Source organism: Kogia breviceps, chromosome 16, assembly GCF_026419965.1.
Source record: "Kogia breviceps isolate mKogBre1 chromosome 16, mKogBre1 haplotype 1, whole genome shotgun sequence".
In the NCBI taxonomy this organism is placed as follows: domain Eukaryota; kingdom Metazoa; phylum Chordata; class Mammalia; order Artiodactyla; family Physeteridae; genus Kogia; species Kogia breviceps.
The window spans coordinates 25,794,334-25,813,829 of record NC_081325.1 but is presented as its reverse complement, the minus strand read 5'-3'; the positions used below and the strand labels follow the sequence as shown (position 1 = coordinate 25,813,829).

Below are 19,496 nucleotides of genomic sequence, written 5' to 3'. Positions count from 1 at the left end.
AGGTTTTATATATCACGGCACAAAACCGACCTCAGTGAATTACTCATATTACACCACATCTGCTGATGCTTGTTAAGTCAAAGAATAGTAAGAAAAAGAAGCCAAGCAGAGAGTCTGCTTCAAATATTGACTTGTAGTTTGTACACTACAGAGTTCATTCAGCTCTACAAGAGCTCTACCATCTGTATCCTAGAGATGTTCATTGTTATCAACTCATATTCCTCACAACTTTTATTTACTTTATTTAAAAGTAGCAGTTTAAGTCCTAACTTTAACATGATTAATAGTACTTTGTCTTTAAATAGGAGTTTACAAACAAGTTTATAAATTTATATCACTAAATTTTACCATGGGCAAAGTCCTGAAGTAACAGATGTGAAATGTGTTTAAATTAACTTATAGATGGTTAAAAAAAAGGCATATAAAGAGAACAAGTGATCCGTCCTACATCACATAGTCAATTCTCAATACTTTATTTCTCTTTTTCAACAATGCAAGCTTTGTTTCTACTTGAAGAGCTGGATTGTACTTTATAGGAAACCTAAAATAAACTTAGGTCAAGAAATGTGACCGAATTCATTAAAAAATATTTTTGTCAGTACCATGTATTTTTAGCTGCTCTTTATCAACTTTCATAAAGATTTCTCTACCTCGGTCTGCTTCTTGACATAGTTCCATTTCATTTATATAAAAATAAATTATAAATCAGTATTTATTTTGCTGATTTAAGGTTTTCATCCAAAAATTCATTAATGGTTTCTTCATCTGCTGATTGAAGCAATCTCTGAATCAGCTGATCCAGGCACTTCTCCCCACATAAAAATTCCTGGTGAAAGAGAGTTACTATGAAAACCTGATGACTAGAAATAAAGGAGAAACAAAACAAAGAATTAAGCATATATTTATTTCATTTCTTTAAAGTCACTATTTAATAGCAACAAAGGATTACTAATCTACAATATAATGAACACAATTGTTAACTTGGGAGGATCCCTAGTTAATTTTGCCTTTTTATGGAAAACGTGAATCCAAAAGAGTAAATGGAATTAAACTCTTTCTTATGTTTAAATTAGCATTTTTAAATTAGCCAACCGTCCAAATTCAAATTATTTAATCCGTAAGTGGTTTATAATAGTTCTGTTTTTTCTTAAATTAGAAATACAGTGGTTTTAAAATCTAGAAGTCCTGTGTAATTGAAAAATATTTATACTGAAATATTTCGGGGACAAGTGTCTTGAGGTCTGCAACTTGCTTTCCAATGGTTCAGTAGCAACACAGGTGTGTCTATAGAGAGAAAGGGGAAGTGGTAGAGAAAGAGAAGGCAAACATAACAAAATGTTCACAACTGTTGCATCTAGGTATAGGGTACATATGGACTAGTCTTTAAACATGTGTGCTTAACATTTCAAAATAAAAAATTGAGGAAAAAACCTCTCTCATGTTAACCTCCAAATAATTCCATTGGGTGGAAACTGTTTGAGTTAAGACTTCCCTGCAGTCTTCCCTGAAGTTTCTCTCTGAGAAACGAGTAAAATAATGACTTCAAGTACCTTTCTTGTGTTATAAAGGTTCTGTGTAATAGAGTTGTTGGGATTAGTGAATTAGCACAGCCTCCTATTTTGGAAATGCTAAAAACCCAGACATTGGCTTAATAGAAATATTTTAATGTTGGCAACTGGAACATAGAACATTTAAAGTTTAGATGTAGGCATGAACTAATCTTATATTTAGTCTTTCTTGAATGGTCTTGAAGTTAAATTTCAGGTTAAGTGCACACATTTCTCTTTCAAATTAAACTGCAGGGGAAAAGATATGCCTTAGTATCTTTGTCTTCCACAAAACACCAGCATACAGTAAGATGTCAATTAAACTTTAAAATTAAACAGAAAGCAAGAGCACTATGATGAAATTTTAAAATTAAGATTTATACCATTTTGAACATAATATTAAAATTGCTTATAAAATTAGTGTGCCTGTAAGCTCAAATTATTATGACTATTGCCAATGTGATTTCATCATCTGGAAGTTATGTTAAAAGGATTATTACTCTTATTGATAATCACATCACATTTAGAGTTCAATTGGATTAACCAGAGAGCTAGAGATACAAAGATCAAAGATGAAGGAGCTGGGGCTTCCGTGGTGGCACAGTGGTTAAAAATCCACCTGCCAACGCAGGGGACACGGGTTCTATCCCTGGTCAGGGAAGATCCCACATGCTGCGGAGCAACTAAGCCCATGAGCCACAACTACTGAGCCAGAGCTCTAGAGAGCGCAAGCCACAACTACTGAGCCTGCATGCTACAACTACTGAAGCCCGCGTGCCTAGGGCCCGTGCTCTGCAACAAGAGAAGCCACTGCAATGAGAAGCCCACGCACAGCAATGAAGAGTAGCTCCCGCTCACCACAACTAGAGAAAGCCCGCTCACAGCAATGAAGGCTCAATGCAGCCAAAAATTTAAAAAAAAAAAAAAAAAAAGATGAAGGAGCTGTAGTTCCCAGCTTTCAGAAGCTCACAATCTAGTGGGAGACCTAGGTAATACATAAGCATAATACAGTGCAAGAAATTAAAAAATAAAGGAAGAAAAATTTGAATGAGGTCTTAAAAAGAATAGTATTTCTCCAAATAGAGACAAACAGAGCATTTCAGTCGAAAGAATGAATATGAAGAAAGGTATGGAAAGAAAATACACTGAAAGCCCAGGACAAGAGTAAATTTCCAGTGTAATTGGAATACAGGGCAGGAGATAGGCTGATGCTAAGGAATCTGCACAAGAACTTTGGGAAACAGAATTAAAATACAAAATAATGTATTACATGGTGGTCTGTGCTTATTATCTAGATAAATACAAATACAAATAAAATTAGCTACAAGGGAATTCATAATAAGCATACTGAGTGACCTCAGAGAACCCAAGGGCAGGAATCATATCATTAGGATTCTTGGCATCCAGTTCTCTCATCTTTGCTCCTTTCAATGTATCAGCTTCACTCTTCTCTCACTGAAGACTGCTTTCTCCCCATGGCTGGAAATGTGGCTTCTAACCTCTTGTAAGCTTTACATATTTCAGCTTCATCCACCAAGAGAATGAGCATCTTTGTCTCTAGTTTAAAAATCCTGGGAAGAAACTCATTGACTGGGGCTTGTTTGGATCCCCCCCCCCCAAAAACAAATCAATTATTGTCTTGGGTCAAAATCATGATCATGTAGGAACACAGCAGCTCCGTCAGGAGATATGTGGACGGAGTAGCGAGAAGGCCAGGTATTACGTTATTGATATGTAATACGTCATTAACGTATTACTACTGTCAGTGATCCCGATGACATGGAATTTCGTTAGGTGAATGTTCAAAAACCAAACTGACAGGGCTTCCCTGGTGGCGCAGTGATTGAGAGTCCGCCTGCCGATGCAGGGGACACGGGTTCGTGCCCTGGTCCGGGAGGATCCCACATGCCGCGGAGCAACTAAGCCCGTGAGCCATGGCCGCTGAGCCTGTGCGTCCGGAGCCTGTGCTCCGCAACGGGAGAGGCCACAACAACAACAACAACAACAAAAAAAAAAAAAAAAAAAAAAAAAAAAAACCAAACTGACAGAGGAGGGAGAAGGCCAGGTTCTAGAATAAGGGAGGAGAGCTGAGCAGAGTCCCACAGGCACCTACTTTCTTTCCTCTCCTCCACTCCTTCCATTCTGTCCTGTGGCGGCTGCCCTGGAGTCAAGGCCTTCATCACTGCTCCTGCCTCATCTGCAACTCTTCAGTTCCTAAATTATTCAGCCCGACTAGTCTCTTTCCTGTCCTGCATACAGATTTTAATGTTTCCCTGCAACATTTTTTTTTATACCATTTTCAAACTTTTCCCCTTCACTAATAGGGAGCATTTGCTTTCTTTCCAATAAGTTGCTTAGTGATTTGTAGAGCATACCAATGTGACTGTCCTTACTCTTTCTGAGTCTGGTGTGCTAGTTGAGTTAGTAATAACACGTTAGTATTTAGGCCAAAGTCAGATATTTTATAACTATAAAAGCCAGTTAATCTGCCTCTGTTTCATGACCGAATACTAGGCTGAGCACCTCGGTGCTCTTCTGAAAAGTGTTACTGCTCATGAGAATGCGGCTGCCTCACGGAAAACCATCACCACTACGGGAAAAACAACTGAAAGGCTATGGTGTAATTAGAACAGTATGGCCAAACCTGTTTGGTTATTACTGTGTGTTTCCCGAGAAAAGGGAAGCTAGTAAATATTTTCTTTTTCAACAAGGCTATGATGTTCTTATGCAAGACAGCTTTAAGGTGCTGCAAAGACAGAGGAAGTGGCATAAGATACACAGAAATTTCTAAATATGTTAAAAACACAGACATTTCCTCTGTAAAACTAGGACTTTAGTTTTGTGCACAGAATGAGACAGAAGCAAGTGAAAGAAGCCCGAGGTGTCACACAGCATCAAGGACAAGGATCAAAACCTTCTACCTTCTGCCTTGTCCACAAAGTCCTTTAGGGGAACCAGTTCACTTTCCCCTTCAATGGAAGGAAAACAATTTTTTTCTGTGTTTCATCATTCATGTATTACTGTCAGTGATCCCAAGGACATGGGATTTAGCTAGATGCATGTTCAAACCAAACTGACAGGGTCTTTTCCCCCCAACAGAATCATTGTTAACACCTGAATATAAGGATACACATTGTGGTAGGCAGAATTCTAAGATGCCCCCTGGCGTACACACCTTGCAAAATTCCCTCCCTTAAGTGCAGGCGGAGCTGTGAACACGATGGACTATCACTCCAAGTGATTAGATGGCTAATTAGTTGACTCTGAGTTGATCAAAAGGAATAGTATCCAGGTGGGCCTGACCTAAACAGGCGAGCCCTTAAAAAGGCCATTCCTGCATGAGATTCAACGGGAGAGGACACACGAAGAGCACTAGACAACAAGCAACTGTGGTCAGTCTTTGGGAGCTGAGAGCAGCACCCAGCTGATGACCAGCCAGAAAATGGAGGCTTCATTCCTACAACTCAAGGAAATGGAATTCTGCTGACAACGCCCTGAGCTTGGAAGGGGACTCCAAGCTCTAGGAAGGCCTGCAGCCTGGCCAGCACCTTTCCGCTTTGTGAGACCCAGAGCAGAGAACTCAGCTCTGTCGTGCCTGGCTTTCTGACCTACAGTAACTGTGAGATAATAAACAGGCATTACTTTAAGCCACTAAATTTGCAGTAATTTGGTAATCAGTAGTAGAAAACTGATAGACATGTACTGAAAATACATTAATACATTGTGATTCCATAGCAAAGAATCTGGAAGTTAAAAGATAGCTGTTGCATACTGGCATAAAGACCATATTTCTTACTAGCAAACTGATAAAAATGTTTGCAAATTTGGGGTGCGAATATAAAGTATCTCAATGTTTTTAAATTACGTGGTAATATTTCAGAGATTACTCTCTAGAATTGGACTATACTTTCTTTGAAAATCAAAGGCACATAAAGCATACTCATTCATATTACCTTAATATTACGAACTTCATATGCTATCCTGTGGTCAGTGACTCTATCCTGGGTGAAATTATATGTCCGAATTCTCTCTGACTGGGCTCTTGTTCCCACCTGTGCCATAACAAAAAGCAATTCATATTTTAACTTTATAATTACTTTTATTATAACAGAAAAAGTGCTTGTAAATGACTTTTCTATTTTAACAGTTTAAATCTTTTCTAAATTCATATATACAAAATGACAAGGAATAAGAATGGGCAGAACTTATTAAAACTACAGGTCTGTAAAGCTTAGTTATAAGAATTAACGTCTCTTTGGTACCTCAAACTCCAAATATTTAAAGCCAACTTATCTTTCTATTTCAGTCAGTTCTTCCTGCTGGTTTCTATAAATGACCCTACAATATTCCCTTTGATCTAAGTAGGAAACCTGACATCCTACACTTTAACAAACATTTCATGGTAGCTTAGTATCTGCCAGGCTGTGATACAGACCGTGAAAGGAACTTCAGCTCATCCTGTTCTCTAACTGCCCAATTCCAGTGGTTTCAAGGGTCTTTTATTCTATCGTGCCCTTTCCATTTCTATTGTCTATCATTCAAGGGCTCATTACTTTCATTACACCCCAGTAAAAATCTCCTGATTAATCTTCCATTTCTCTGCTTACATTGTGTTGCCCTGCTTAGTTTTCCTGAAGCCCAGCTTTCTGATAAATTTCCTTCTTTGGCTCCTTCTTGCCTACTAAGCAGACACAACTCAACTCAGTATTCAAGGTACTTCATAATGTGGCCAACTTTCTCAACATTATTTCTGAAAATTATATGAGCCTCTATAATGCCACTTATTATACCATATCATAATTATGTACAAGTCTGTTAACTCTGCTAAAACCTCATCTCAAGGGATGCCCTTCCTTAACACTCTCCTACCATCTCTGTCTTTCCTGGTCCCAACGTGAAACATGTTATCTTCCTCCTTCAAAACCCCATGCACGGGCTTCCCTGGTGGCGCAGTGGTTGAGAGTCCGCCTGCCGATGCAGGGGACGCGGGTTCGTGCCCCGGTCCGGGAAGATCCCACGTGCCGCGGAGCGGCTGGGCCCGTGAGCCGTGGCCGCTGGGCCTGCGCGTCCGGAGCCTGTGCTCCGCAACCGGAGAGGCCACAACAGTGAGAGGCCCGCGTACCACAAAAAAAAAAAAAAAAAAAAAAAAACCCATGCACTTGGAATCTTCTTCACCGCACACCAGTTTGCCTTTTGCTATGGTTATTTGTATTCTTAGTCTGCTCATCTGCCCTCCCTCCCCCCACATACAATGCACACAACACCCTCTCTCACTCACTTTCACTTTTTATTTTATTTTTTGTTTTTACCTTTTTTTGCATTTCATTTCATTTATTTATTTATTTTTATACAGCAGGTTCTTATTAGTTATTTCACTTTTTATTTTAAAATTTATGTTATTATTTATTTTTATTGAAGGATAGCTGCTACAATATTATATGTTACAGGTATCTCACTTTCACTTTTTAAGATAAAAGAAAGAGATTGCTATAACTTACTTTCTAAAGCAAACGATATGAAACTAAAGTCCTACGTATGGCTGATCACCAGGGAAATGTTTTTAAATGAAAGATTCCAAAAACCTAACCTAAGATATACTGAATCATGGATTATGTATTTTTTGTTTTGTTTTGTTTTTGTTTTTTTTGCGGTACACAGGCCTCTCACTGCTGTGGTCTCTCCCGTTGCGGGGCACAGGCTCCGGACGCGCAGGCTCAGCGGCCATGGCTCACGGGCCCAGCCGCTCCGTGGCATGTGGGATCTTCCCGGACCGGGGCACGAACCCGCGTCCCCTGCATCGGCAGGAGGACTCTCAACCACTGCGCCACCAGGGAAGCCCGGATTATGTATTTTTAAAACAGTCCCCAGGCCATCCATTCTGCAACCAGCCAGGTTTGGAAACTACTATCCCAAGGCACCACAGTTATGCCTAGGATCCCACCCAGATCAATTATATCAGAATCTCTGGGGATGGAGCCTAGACATCTACAAAGCTCTTTAGGTGGTAAGTGGAACCAGAGTTGAGAACCTGGCATAATGCCTTCCATATAAAAGCTACTGTATATATTAGCTGAAGAAAAACTCCTAAGTGTCAGAAATATCTACTGAAAAATTTCACACAGATGGACAAGTTAATTGGGAGACACGGAGGTCATTTCTGGCCTTTCAAACCAGAAGACGACACACATGCCCACAATCTGCGTAAGGCCGATCTTGAATACTTACTTTGAAAATTACTGTGTGAAACATCTGATGCCAAAATGTCAAATGGCAAGTGAAACCCAATGTCTTTTATTAAATCAAATGTGGCAGAGCTGACAGTGTTTATGTCATCACTTAGCTGCCAAGAAGTAACGCTTTGTAAATGAGCATTCTTATCTGCAAATGTGTATACTGATGCTATGCCACAGACTGGGATTACCACAGATAGAGGATTAATAAATTATTTATCCTGTCACTTTTACTACTTGCAAGTTAGAATGTGGGTAAGGGAAACAAGGAGGACAAAAGTGTGAAGGACTAGGACATCTAGGTGAAAAGAATAATTAATGTTTAGTTTTATACAATTAATTTTCCTACCAGGCCACAAAAATCTTCCAAATTTACTGTAGTATAACTACTTGCAAATAACCCAGTTATTTCTGGGTTCCACTGTCTCTTCCAATTTCTCTCAAAGACAAAGATTACCTTTTTAGAGTTTAAAATCATACAACCCTTTGTTTACTTAAGACAATGACATTTATTCATTTTGCTTAAAACTTATCTATTTAGGGCTTCCCTGGTGGTGCAGTGGTTGGGAGTCTGCCTGCCAATGCAGGGGATACAGGTTCGTGCCCCGGTCCAGGAGGATCCCGCATGGCCGCTGGGCCTGCACGTCTGGAGCCTGTGCTCCGCAACGGGAGAGGACACAACGGTGAGAGCCCGTGTAACGCAAACAAAAACAAACAAAAAAAGTATCTATTTATATATTTGTATAAATAATAATATAAATGTATATAGTACAAAATTCAAAAAGTACAAAAGGGTATATAGCAAAAAATTAATCTCTCTTCTACTTCTGGTTCCCAGACTGCATCAGAAGCAGTCGGTATTACCAGTTTTTTGCAGTGCCATATATTTTTGATCCCACATAAAGTTATACAATAATAGGGACTTCCCTGGTGGCGCAGTGGATAAGACTCCATGCTCCCAATGCAGGAGGCCTGGGTTTGATCCTTGGTCAGGAAACTAGACCCCACATGCATGCTGCAAATAAGGAGCCTGCCTGCTGCAACTAAGGAGCCTATGTGCCGCAACCAAATAAATAAATTTTTTTTAATGTAGAAAAAAAAAATAAAGTTATACAATAATAAAAGCATAGGTTTTTAAATTAAAAATCTGAAAAATCTCTTAATTTCCAGAGAACTGTGTTTTACACTAATTTCCTTTAAAGACAATTATGATCTAAAACTGGAGAGAAACAACTGGGAAACAATTTTTAGTTTACACATATCTCCTCTACTTATTTCCAAACTGGCATGTCCAACTTTAGCCATAACCAGTCAGTCTTAAATTATTGTTATTTACAAATGAGCATGTTTTCTTATGCTCCAAGATATTTCCATTCTATTAAGAATATTTACTCTATTTTCTTCATAAAATGACGGCTTTCTGTACAGAGGCATTAAGTTATCTCACTCAATAAATCTTACCTGCAGTTTTCTCACACTCTGTTGTTGACACTTGTCTTTCTCAATAATCTGCTGGTAGAGTCTAGCTCTCAACACACGCAAAGCTATTTCTTTATTTTTTATCTGTGATCGTTCTTGTTGGCATTCTACTACAAGTCCTGAAAAATAACAGGGATCAGAGATAAACTGGAGCCTCCACAAATCAAATTAGAATAGAGATGAGGTGTCGATTATATCACAATAAAACAAGATAGAACTGAGGAACATTTTAAAGGGGGAAAGGTTAATCAGGAAAAGGATGAAAAACATTTTAGATTTAGCACACTCCAGAAAGTATTCCTGGGTTATGATGATAATTGCTTAGATAGTTCTTTAGATTCTGATGTCTAAATGAGGTATTTCAGATGAGAAGGGTATATTGTACAGTACAGGGAAATACAACCATTATTTTGTAATAACTTTAAAGGGAATATAATCTGTAAAAGTATTGAATCACTATGTTGTACACCTGAAAATAATATAATATTGTAAAAACCAACTACACTTCAAGTAAAAAAATAACAGGAAAAAGAAAAAAAAGACTTTATATATAGAAACCAATAAAAAGAAACTACCCAAACTCTTTAAAAGGAAGAGTTTATAGTGAACGTTCTCAGTTGTCTTGGTTCTAAATCCAGCTAATCAACATATCTAACTGCACATGTTTTGGTTAGTCGACTTCTGGATTTGGGTGGGTTTGACTCACTGTGTAGCCCAGTTACCAGCCCAAATCTAGCCCCGAAATGGTGACTCTTGAGACTTCAGGCTGTGTTCTTAACTTTGCAGCTACCACTCTGAAGGTCTATATCCAATCCTGCTCCCACGTACACTAGAGGTGAAAGGTACTTTCCTTTCTGCATCACAAAAACCAAAACCCTCTTAGCTTAGGCCTGTTGCACTGATAAGGCAGTAAGTATTTTGCTGGAGATTTTTAAAATTTCTATAAAATTCTATTCTTCAAACTATGTTTTCACCCTGTCTAAACAAGCTACAATCACACCTGCTAATAACTTTAAGCAGGCTTCCCCCTTATTGGTTTAATGTTATTTCTTGACTGATTTATTGCAGCCTTGCATTTGGGCTGGGGCACCAACTTGCTCACATCTTCCAAGCACTTGCCTGGAGCTCTCATAAATCAGGAATCCTTTTTTCAGCACCCAAAGGAATATGAAAGTTTCCATTTCAAGATAACCAGACAGTCATGAGATTTGTTTCAATTTCCTCTTATTAGCTGACCCCTACTGATTTTGTCTATATATCTGCACTGTTCTCATCCAGTGGCTCAAGCCAGACCTTTTCTTACTTACCAGCTCAGTAATTCCTGAGGGAATCACTTCATTATCTATTTTAATACATTTTCTATAGAGGAGTATTTAATCGTTAAATACTCCCTCAGGAATAGAGGACGGCGGGGAGGGGTAGAGTATGTTGAAACAAGGTGCTGGAGTTGTTAAAAAAAAATTATAAAAGGGCTTTGAAAAAAAGGTTTGTGGGTAAGACTTAAGTCCTCTTTAGGTCCAAGAACCACATCTAAGTGGGTAAAAAATTGGCCCATGGTAGTCTGGCAATACAAGCAACAGTCACTTTTGCAAAGTTAGTAATTTATGGCTGAGCAGGGTGTAGTGTTTTTTTTTCTTTTTGAATAAGACACCATCTATGCTCTCAAGAAGACTTTATTTTATTTTACTTTTTAAATTCACTTATTTTATTTATTTATCTTTATTTTTGGCTGCATCGGGTCTTAGTTGCGGCATGCGGGCTCTCTAGTTGTGGCACGTGGGCTCTCTAGTTGTGGTGTGTAGGCTTAGTTGCCCCACAGCCTATGGCATCTTAGTTCCCCAACCAGGGATCAAACCCAAGTCCCTTGCATTGGAAGGTAGATTCTTAACCACTGGACCACCAGGGATGTCCCCAGGGTGGTTTTATAATCTTCTAATGTTTTAAAGTATTTTAGTTCATATTTTTCAGAAATTTGGTCACCTTTTACTTTGTTTTTAATTTTTAATTCATCTTAAGCTAATTATTACTGTTTATAATACAGAATACAGGGTTTAGGTAAAACACACTAAGTATTCAACAACTTGTGGATTTCTTAAGTAAATTATGGTAAGCTACAAACATTATAACTTCACTTTTGGTGAGAAAGGATATATTTATATATGCATAGAAAATAACTTGAAAGGATATACACCAAAGATATATACCAACAGTGGTTGTTGGGGATTAGTTTAGATGTTTTCTGTTATTTTGCTCATGTATATAATTCTAGGTTTTTACAGTTTCATATGGAATGAAAGTCAATAAAGAACTTTAGGGGCTTCCCTGGTGGCACAGTGGTTGAGAATCCGCCTGCCAATGCAGGGGACACGGGTTCAAGTCCTGGTCCAGGAAGGTCCCACATGCCGTGGAGCAACTAAGCCCATGCACCACAAATACTAAGCCTGCTCTCTAGAGCCTGTGAGACACAACTACTGAAGCCCGCATGCCTAGAGCCCATGCTCTGCAACAAGAGAAGCCACCGCAATGAGAAGCCCACGCACCACAACAAAGAGTAGCCCCAGCTCGCCACAACTAAAGAAAGCCTGTGCGCAGCAACAAAGACCCAACACAGCCAAAAATAAATAAATAAATAAATAAATCTATTAAAAAAAACCCAGCAACTTTAAAACACACCCTTTCACCGTACACAAAATAAACTCAAAATGGCTTAAAGACATAAATGTAAGACATGACAGCATAAAACTCCTAGAAGAGATCATAGGCAAAACATTCTGACATAAATCCTACCAATGTTTTCTTAGATCAGTCTCCCCAGGCAATAGAAATAAAAGCAAAAATAAACAAATGGAACCTAATCAAACTTACAAATGCCTATACAGCAAAGAAAACCATAAACAAGACAAAAAGACAACCCTCAGAATGGGAGAAAATATTTGTAAATGGTGCGACAGACAAGGGCTTAATTTCCAAAATATACAAACAGTTCATGCAACTCAATAACAAAAAACCAAACAACCCAGTTGAAAAATGGGCAGAAGATCTAAACAGACATTTCTCTAAAGAAGACATACAGATGGCCAATAGGCAAATGAAAAGATGCCCATCATTGCTAACTATTAGAGAAATGAAAATCAAAACTACACAAACTACCTCACACTGATCAGAATGGCCATCATTAAAAAGTGTCTACAAATAATAAATGTCAGAGAATGTGTGGAAGAAAGGGAATCCTCCTATACTGCTGGTGATGGGAATGTAAGTTGGTGTAGCCATTATGGAAAACAGTATGGAGGTTCCTCAGAAAACTAAAAATAGAGTTGTCATATGACCCAGCAATCCCATTCCTGGGCATATACCCAGACAAAACTATAATTCAAAAAGATGCATGCAACCCTATGTTTATTTGCACTATTTACAATAGCCAAGACATGGAAACAACCTAAATGTCAACTGACAGATGAATGGATAAAGAAGATGTGGTGCATGTATACAATGGAATATTACTCAGCCATAAGAAAGAATGAATAATGCCATTTGCAGCAACATGGATGGACCTAGAAATTATCATATTAAGCAAAGTCAGAAAGAGAAAGACAAATACCATATGATATCACTTATATGGGGAATCTAAAATATGACACAGGGTTTCCCTGGTGGCGCAGTGGTTAAGAATCTGCCTGCCAATGCAGGGGACACGGGTTCGAGCCCTGGTCCAGGAAGATCCCACATGCCATGGAGCAACTAAGCCCGTGAGCCACAACTACTGAGCCTGCGCTCTAGAGCCTGCGCGCCACAACTACTGAAGCCCACACGCCTAGACCCCATGCCCGCAACACCAGAAGCCACCGCAATGAGAAGCCCACGCGCTGCAATGAAGAGTAGCCCCCGCTCGCCGCAACTAGAGAAAGCCCCCACACAGCAACGAAGACCCAACACAGCCAAAAATAAATAAATAAAATAGATTTATATATAAAAAAAGAAAGCCCAGGTGATTTACAAAAGAAAAAATTGACACAAATGAACATATCTACAAAATAGAAACAGACTGACAGACATAGAGAACAGACCTGTGGTTGCCAAGTGGGTGGTGGCGTGGGGGGAGGGAAGGATGGCGAGTGTGGGATTAGCAGATGCAAACTAGTATATACAGGATGTGAACAACAAGGTCCTACTATATAGTACAGGGAACTATATTCAATATCCTGTGATAAGCCATAATGGAAAAGAATATGAAATGAGTCACTTTGCTGTACAGCAGAAATTAACACATTGTAAATCAACTATACTTCAATAACATTTTTTTATAAATTGCACTGAAACAACAAGAACAGGAACACAAACTCCATCTGAAATAAAATGAGATGATGAGTGTAGTCTCCAAACACAATATATAAAGACAAAGTGGATGGATTGCTGTACACCTAAAACATTGTTAATCAACTATACTTCAATTAAAAATTAATTAATTAATTAATTAATTAAAGAAAAAGAGGCTGGAAGAATGGCAAATGACTCAGCAGAGAGGAGGAAGGTGAGGTCGAACCCCCTGTTGAGGGAGATGCTGACCAGAACCAAGCCCATCTGCCCACTGAGGGCCAAACAGGCTTTGGCATTGAGGCAATAATGAGGAACCCCAGAAATCAGGGTTGACAGTTTGGGGACTAGATACAGAAAGTCTATATAACAACTATATCTTCAAGTCCCCTCCCTCAATCTGCAGGAAGCACAGTCTTTAGAGAATTAAATAAGGAAAGTTCCAGACTTGAGTCTAAATAGGGCAAGTGTGAGGCATACAACTGAATAAAAAAGGATAAAGTAAAAGTTTGCTTACTGAATGGTGAGACCTTGACCCTACTCTCAGGTGTCCTGGAGGAGGATCCTTCTCAGGAGAAGAACTACCCAAGAGAAAAGATCTACAAATGCTGACAGTTGAAGAGCTCTAATAAAAAAGCTGATTAATCACCTGACTGCCCTTCAGTTGAAACTTATTAATGGATAAGTGGCACCCATGCACTCAGCTTTTAGAACCTCACTCTTAAATACACACAGCCAAGGAGGTTCCTTTTCCAAACAGAAGGGAATATGAACACCTTGGGGACCTCGGACCCATGACCCCAGTGTCACCTTTAAAGGGTTTGTGCAAGGAACCAGACACCAACATAAGACTCTTTCTAAATGCCAAATCGTTTTATAAGATTCGAAAAAAAGTTAAAAGTACAAAAGCAAAAGGACTAGCTTACCTGTGGGGACATGGACAAGTCTGACAGCACTATCAGTTGTATTAACATGCTGCCCTCCTGCTCCTTTGGCTCGAAATGTATCTATTCGTAAATCCTTGGGGTCCACTTTCACATCTACCTAGAACAAAAAGTATAGCATGAGTAAATTCCACACTCAACAAATACTTTAATACTAAATTGATCCCAAATCTTTCAAATAAACTGTACTATTTTGTGTTAAGTCATAGCCATTTGACTAAGAGGTGAAATAACTTAAACCAAAGAAAGAACCATAAACTCCCTGTTCCAACAGATGCTATTTTTTAAAAAATTATTTATTTGGCTGCATCAGGTCTTAGTTGAGGCTTGCAGGCTCTCTAGTTGTGGCACGTGGGCTCCAGAGCGCGCAGGCTCAGTAGTTGTGGCGCGTGGGCATAGTTGCCCCACGGCATGTGGGATCTTAGCCCCCTGACCAGGGACTGAACCTATGTCCCCTGCATTGGAAGGCAGATTTTGAACCACTGGACCACCAGGGAAGTCCCCAACGGATGCTATTTTTAACACTGACTTATGATGCTATGAGATCACTGAGTTATGTAATCTTTCAGAAGTTTCATCATCTGTCATCCCACAAAGCTACATTAGATACAAAATATATTTTAAATATATATATACATACATATAAAGTTGATCCTCACTATTCCCTGATTCTGTATTTGCAAATATACCTACTCGCTAGAATTTATTTTTTCGCACAAGTCAATTATTGCAGCACTTTCACAGTCATTTGCAGATATATACAGAGCAGCAAAAAATTCAAATTGCTCTACACATGCATGTTCCCAGCTGAGGTCCAACAAGGTGACTCTCTGCTTTCTTGTTTCAGCTCTTACAGAGATGACAGAGGATTAGGACAGGAGGGGCAGGGCAGGGCAGTGCAAGAAGCTCTGGCTTTGGGGCCAGCTGGACAGAGTCTGAATTTCAACTCTGGCACCTGTGAATGACATGCCTGAAGACAAGTCACTTACCACTTCTGAACATCATTTTCTCTCTTGTAAAATAAAGAAAATAGAATCTATCAGGATAGGTTGTTTCTAGGATTTAGGATTATAATCTATGTGAGATATGTATATATATTTTCCCTAGAAAAAATAGTGCAGTATTCACTAAATCAGTATTCACTGTGACTTTGTAGAACATAACTACTGTGAATGAGAATCCAATGTGTGTGTATGTGTGTGCTTGTTAATGGACTGAACAGAGGCACCCCAAAAGATATGTTCTATTCTAACCACCAGAACCTTATTTGGGAAAAGGGTCTTTGCAGACATAATTGAGATAAGATGAGATCATACTGGATTATTCGGCCCTAAATCCAATGCCAAGTGTCCTTATAAAAGACACCTAGAGGAGAGAGAGGAGGAGACCATGTGAATTTGGAGTCAGAGATTGGAGTTGTACAGCTAGGAGCCAAGGAACACACGGAGATACCAGAAGCTGGAAAAGGCAAAGGGGATTCTTCCCCAGAACCTCTGGAGGGAGCATGGCCCTGCCAATACCTTGATTTTGGACTTCTGACCTGTAGAACTGTGGGAGAATACATTTCTGTGGTTTTAAGTTACTAAGCTTGTGGTAATTTGTTATGACAGCCTTAGGAAATTTTCTGATATTTACACACACACATGAATGCACAGAAATATATATCTATATATGAATATACAGATATATATATATACAGATATATACAAAATATGCTGGTTTTGAGGGGAGACCTAACATTTTGTTCCACATTTATCATTTATTTCAATGAATGACAGACAGCAAGTATGACCATTCTCTTTGAAAAGTGCACTAATAACAGGGTTGAGGTTAGAATCTAATATATAACTTGGTTGTTCTTTTGTTTCCTCTAAGATGAGTACTATATGGTGAAGAAAAAGATTACACAGTGCAAAGATTATACAGGCTTTGTTAAAATATGCCAGTGTTGGCTAGCTTAAAATTTCAATAAACACTAAAGAGATGAAGAGTAATTTCCCATTTCTTGTGGTTATAGTATATTAAGTAGTTACAAAGCAAATATGTCGATGTTATATGTCATATTCTCCCAAATGTTATAGAAACTACCTAATAACTTCTGGGGAATTCTGAACATAGAAACAGTGACTTATTAATATACAAATAATTTAAAATGTCAATTAAGAGAATAAGGCCCTGTTTAGGAGAATGAATCTTCACTAAATGAATTTAATTTTCAAGAATATGAAGACAACAAGGGGATAGGTGAGAATGGGGTGGAAGGAATAAGGATGGAAGCAAGACAACTCTATGGTTTTGATTTCTGAACCACATAAATGCTGATTACACCAAAAATAAAAGAGAAAAGAGGAAAGAAAAATTAAATCTTAAAAATTAAATACAACCAGAAACAAATGAATCAAAATATTTACCATAGGGCTTCCCTGGTGGCGCAGCGGTTGGGAGTCCGCCTGCAGATGCAGGGGACACGGGTTCGTGCCCCGGTCCGGGAAGATCCCACATGCCGCGGAGCGGCTGGGCCCGTGAGCCATGGCCGCTGAGCCTGTGCGTCCGGAGCCTGTGCTCCGCAATGGGAGAGGCCACAACAGTGAGAGGCCCGCGTACCACAAAAAAAAAAAAAAAAAAAAAAAAAAAAAAAAAATTTACCATAATAATAACATAACCACACAGAAAAACATTATTTCAGATGGTCTTTGAACATATTACTCTGACTGCTTTCTTGGTGGGTTACATTCTAAGGACAGAAATCTTAAACATTACTAAGTAGTTTACTGAAAAATTTTGAAACTATTTTATATATAGTATAATAAAGCAAAAGGTAAACATATTAAAAGTGATTAAGAAAGAAGATTTTAACTCCAAGTGGAAAGATATAAAACAAAATGCAAAAAGGTGCAGGAAAGATACTCCCTGTAAATATGAATTGGAAGTAATATTAATAGGAACCTTTGATTTAAAATCATATGTATTTCCTAATTCTATCCACTGAAGAGTCTTGATGTAATAAGCACACTTTAGTAATAATGAGCAGACCTAGTACCCATATGTTGATTTCTGGATACATTCACTAAAAAGAACCAGGTCGGACTCCAAGTCTGAGGCAGGAGAGTACAAGGTAGCCTGGGATGTTTATTATAGCAGAAAGCAAGTATGCACTCAAAGACTGATTGGGTCATTTCAAAAGGGGCTACCCTAAAAAGGCTACTATGGGCCAAATGGGACAATTTGAACATTAAAAACAATAGTGATTGCCCAGCCTCAGCAATCACATAAGAAAAAATAATAAAAGGAATCTAATTGAAAAGGAAGAAGTAAAACTGTCACTGTTTGCAGATGACATGATAATATACATAGAAAATTCTAAAGACACCACCAAAAAACTTCTAGGGCTCATCAATGAATCTGGTAAAGTCGTAGGAAAAACAAAACTAATATACATAAATATGTTGCATTTCTATGCACTAACAACAAACTATCAGAAAGAGAAATTAAGACAACAACCCCATTTACAACAGCATCAAAAAGAATAGAATACCTAGGAATAAACCTACCTAAGGAGGTAAAAGACCTGCACTCAGAAAACAACAAGACACTGATGAAAGAACCTGAAGATGATACAGATGGAAAAACATACTGTGTTCATAGATTGGAAGAATTATATGTTAAAATGACCATACAACCCAAGGCAACCTAAAGACTCAATGAAATCCCTATCAAAATACCAATGGCATTTTTCACAGAACTAGAACAAATAATTTTAAAATTTGTATGGAAACTCAAGAAACCCCAAATAGCCAAAACAATCTTGAGAAAGAACAGAGCTGGAGCTATCACACTCCCTAACTTCAGACTGCACCACAAAGCTACAGTAATCAAAACAGTATGGTACTGGCACAAAAACAGATACATAGATCAATGAAACAGAATAATGAGCCAGGAAGTAAACCCAAACACTTATGGTCAATTAATGTGCAACAAAGGAGGCAAAAATATACAATAGGGGAAAGACACCCTTTTCAATAAGTGGTCCTGGGAAAACTGGACAGCTAAATGTAAAGGAGTGAAATTACAACATTTTCTCATTCCATATACAAAAATAAACTCAAAATGAATTTAAGACCTAAATGTAAAACCATACAACTCCTAGAAGAAAATATAGGCAGAACACTCTTTGACATAAATTGTAGCAATATGTTTTGGATATGTCTCCTAAGGGAAACAAAAACAAAAATAAATGAATGGGACCTAATCAAACTTAAATGCTTTTGCACAGCATAGGAAAAATTAGATAAACAAAAAGACAACCTGAATGGGAGAAAATACTTGCTAATGATATGATGATAAGGGGTTAATATCTAAAATATATAAACAGCTCATATAACTAAACATAAAAAAAAAACCAAACAACCCAGTCAAAAAATAGGCAGAAGACATGAACAGACATTTTTCCAAAGAAGACATTCAGATGGGCAACAAGCACAGGACAAGACGCTCAACATCACTAATCATCAGAGATGCATATCAAAACCACAGTGAGATATCACCTCACACCTGTCAGAATGGGTATCATCAGAAAGACCACAAACAACAAGTATCGGTGGGAATGTGAAGAAATGGGAAACCTTGTACACTGTGGGAATGTAAATTGGTGCAGCCACTGTGGAAAACAGTATGGAGGCTCTTCAAAAAACTACAAGCAGAACTACTATACAATCCAGCAATTCCACTCCTCCTGGGGTGTATATCCGAAAAAAAACGAAAACATTAATTAGAAAAGATATACGCACCATGGTGTTTATAGCAGCATTATTTACAATTGCCAAGGTATGGAAGCAACCTAAGTGTCCATCAACAGATGAATGGATAAAGAAGATGTGGTATATATATGCAATGGCATATTACTCACCATAAAAAATAATGAAATTTTGCCATTTGCAATAACATGGATGTATGTGGAGGGTACTGTGCTTAGTGAAATAAGT

General features: G+C 38.3%; 1 protein-coding gene across 4 annotated transcripts in view; it reads right to left on the bottom strand.

Annotated features, from left to right (window-relative positions):
• Positions 1 to 223: 223 nt before the first annotated feature.
• The window catches only part of MTRF1 (mitochondrial translation release factor 1), a 64,271-nt gene continuing 44,998 nt past the window's right edge, over positions 224 to 19,496 (bottom strand). For 2 of the 4 annotated variants that reach the window (XM_067017006.1, XM_067017005.1), the window contains 4 exons: positions 14,497 to 14,614; positions 9,239 to 9,375; positions 5,501 to 5,599; positions 224 to 826 (listed from right to left, as the gene is read on the bottom strand). In XM_067017006.1, coding sequence (XP_066873107.1) covers positions 713 to 826; positions 5,501 to 5,599; positions 9,239 to 9,375; positions 14,497 to 14,614 — 468 coding nt within the window. In that variant the 3' untranslated portion in view covers positions 224 to 712. Of the gene's footprint in view, positions 827 to 886; positions 1,285 to 5,500; positions 5,600 to 9,238; positions 9,376 to 14,496; positions 14,615 to 19,496 lie in introns of those variants that run through there. The other 2 variants (XM_059041745.2, XM_067017004.1) reach the window with 2 other exon arrangements.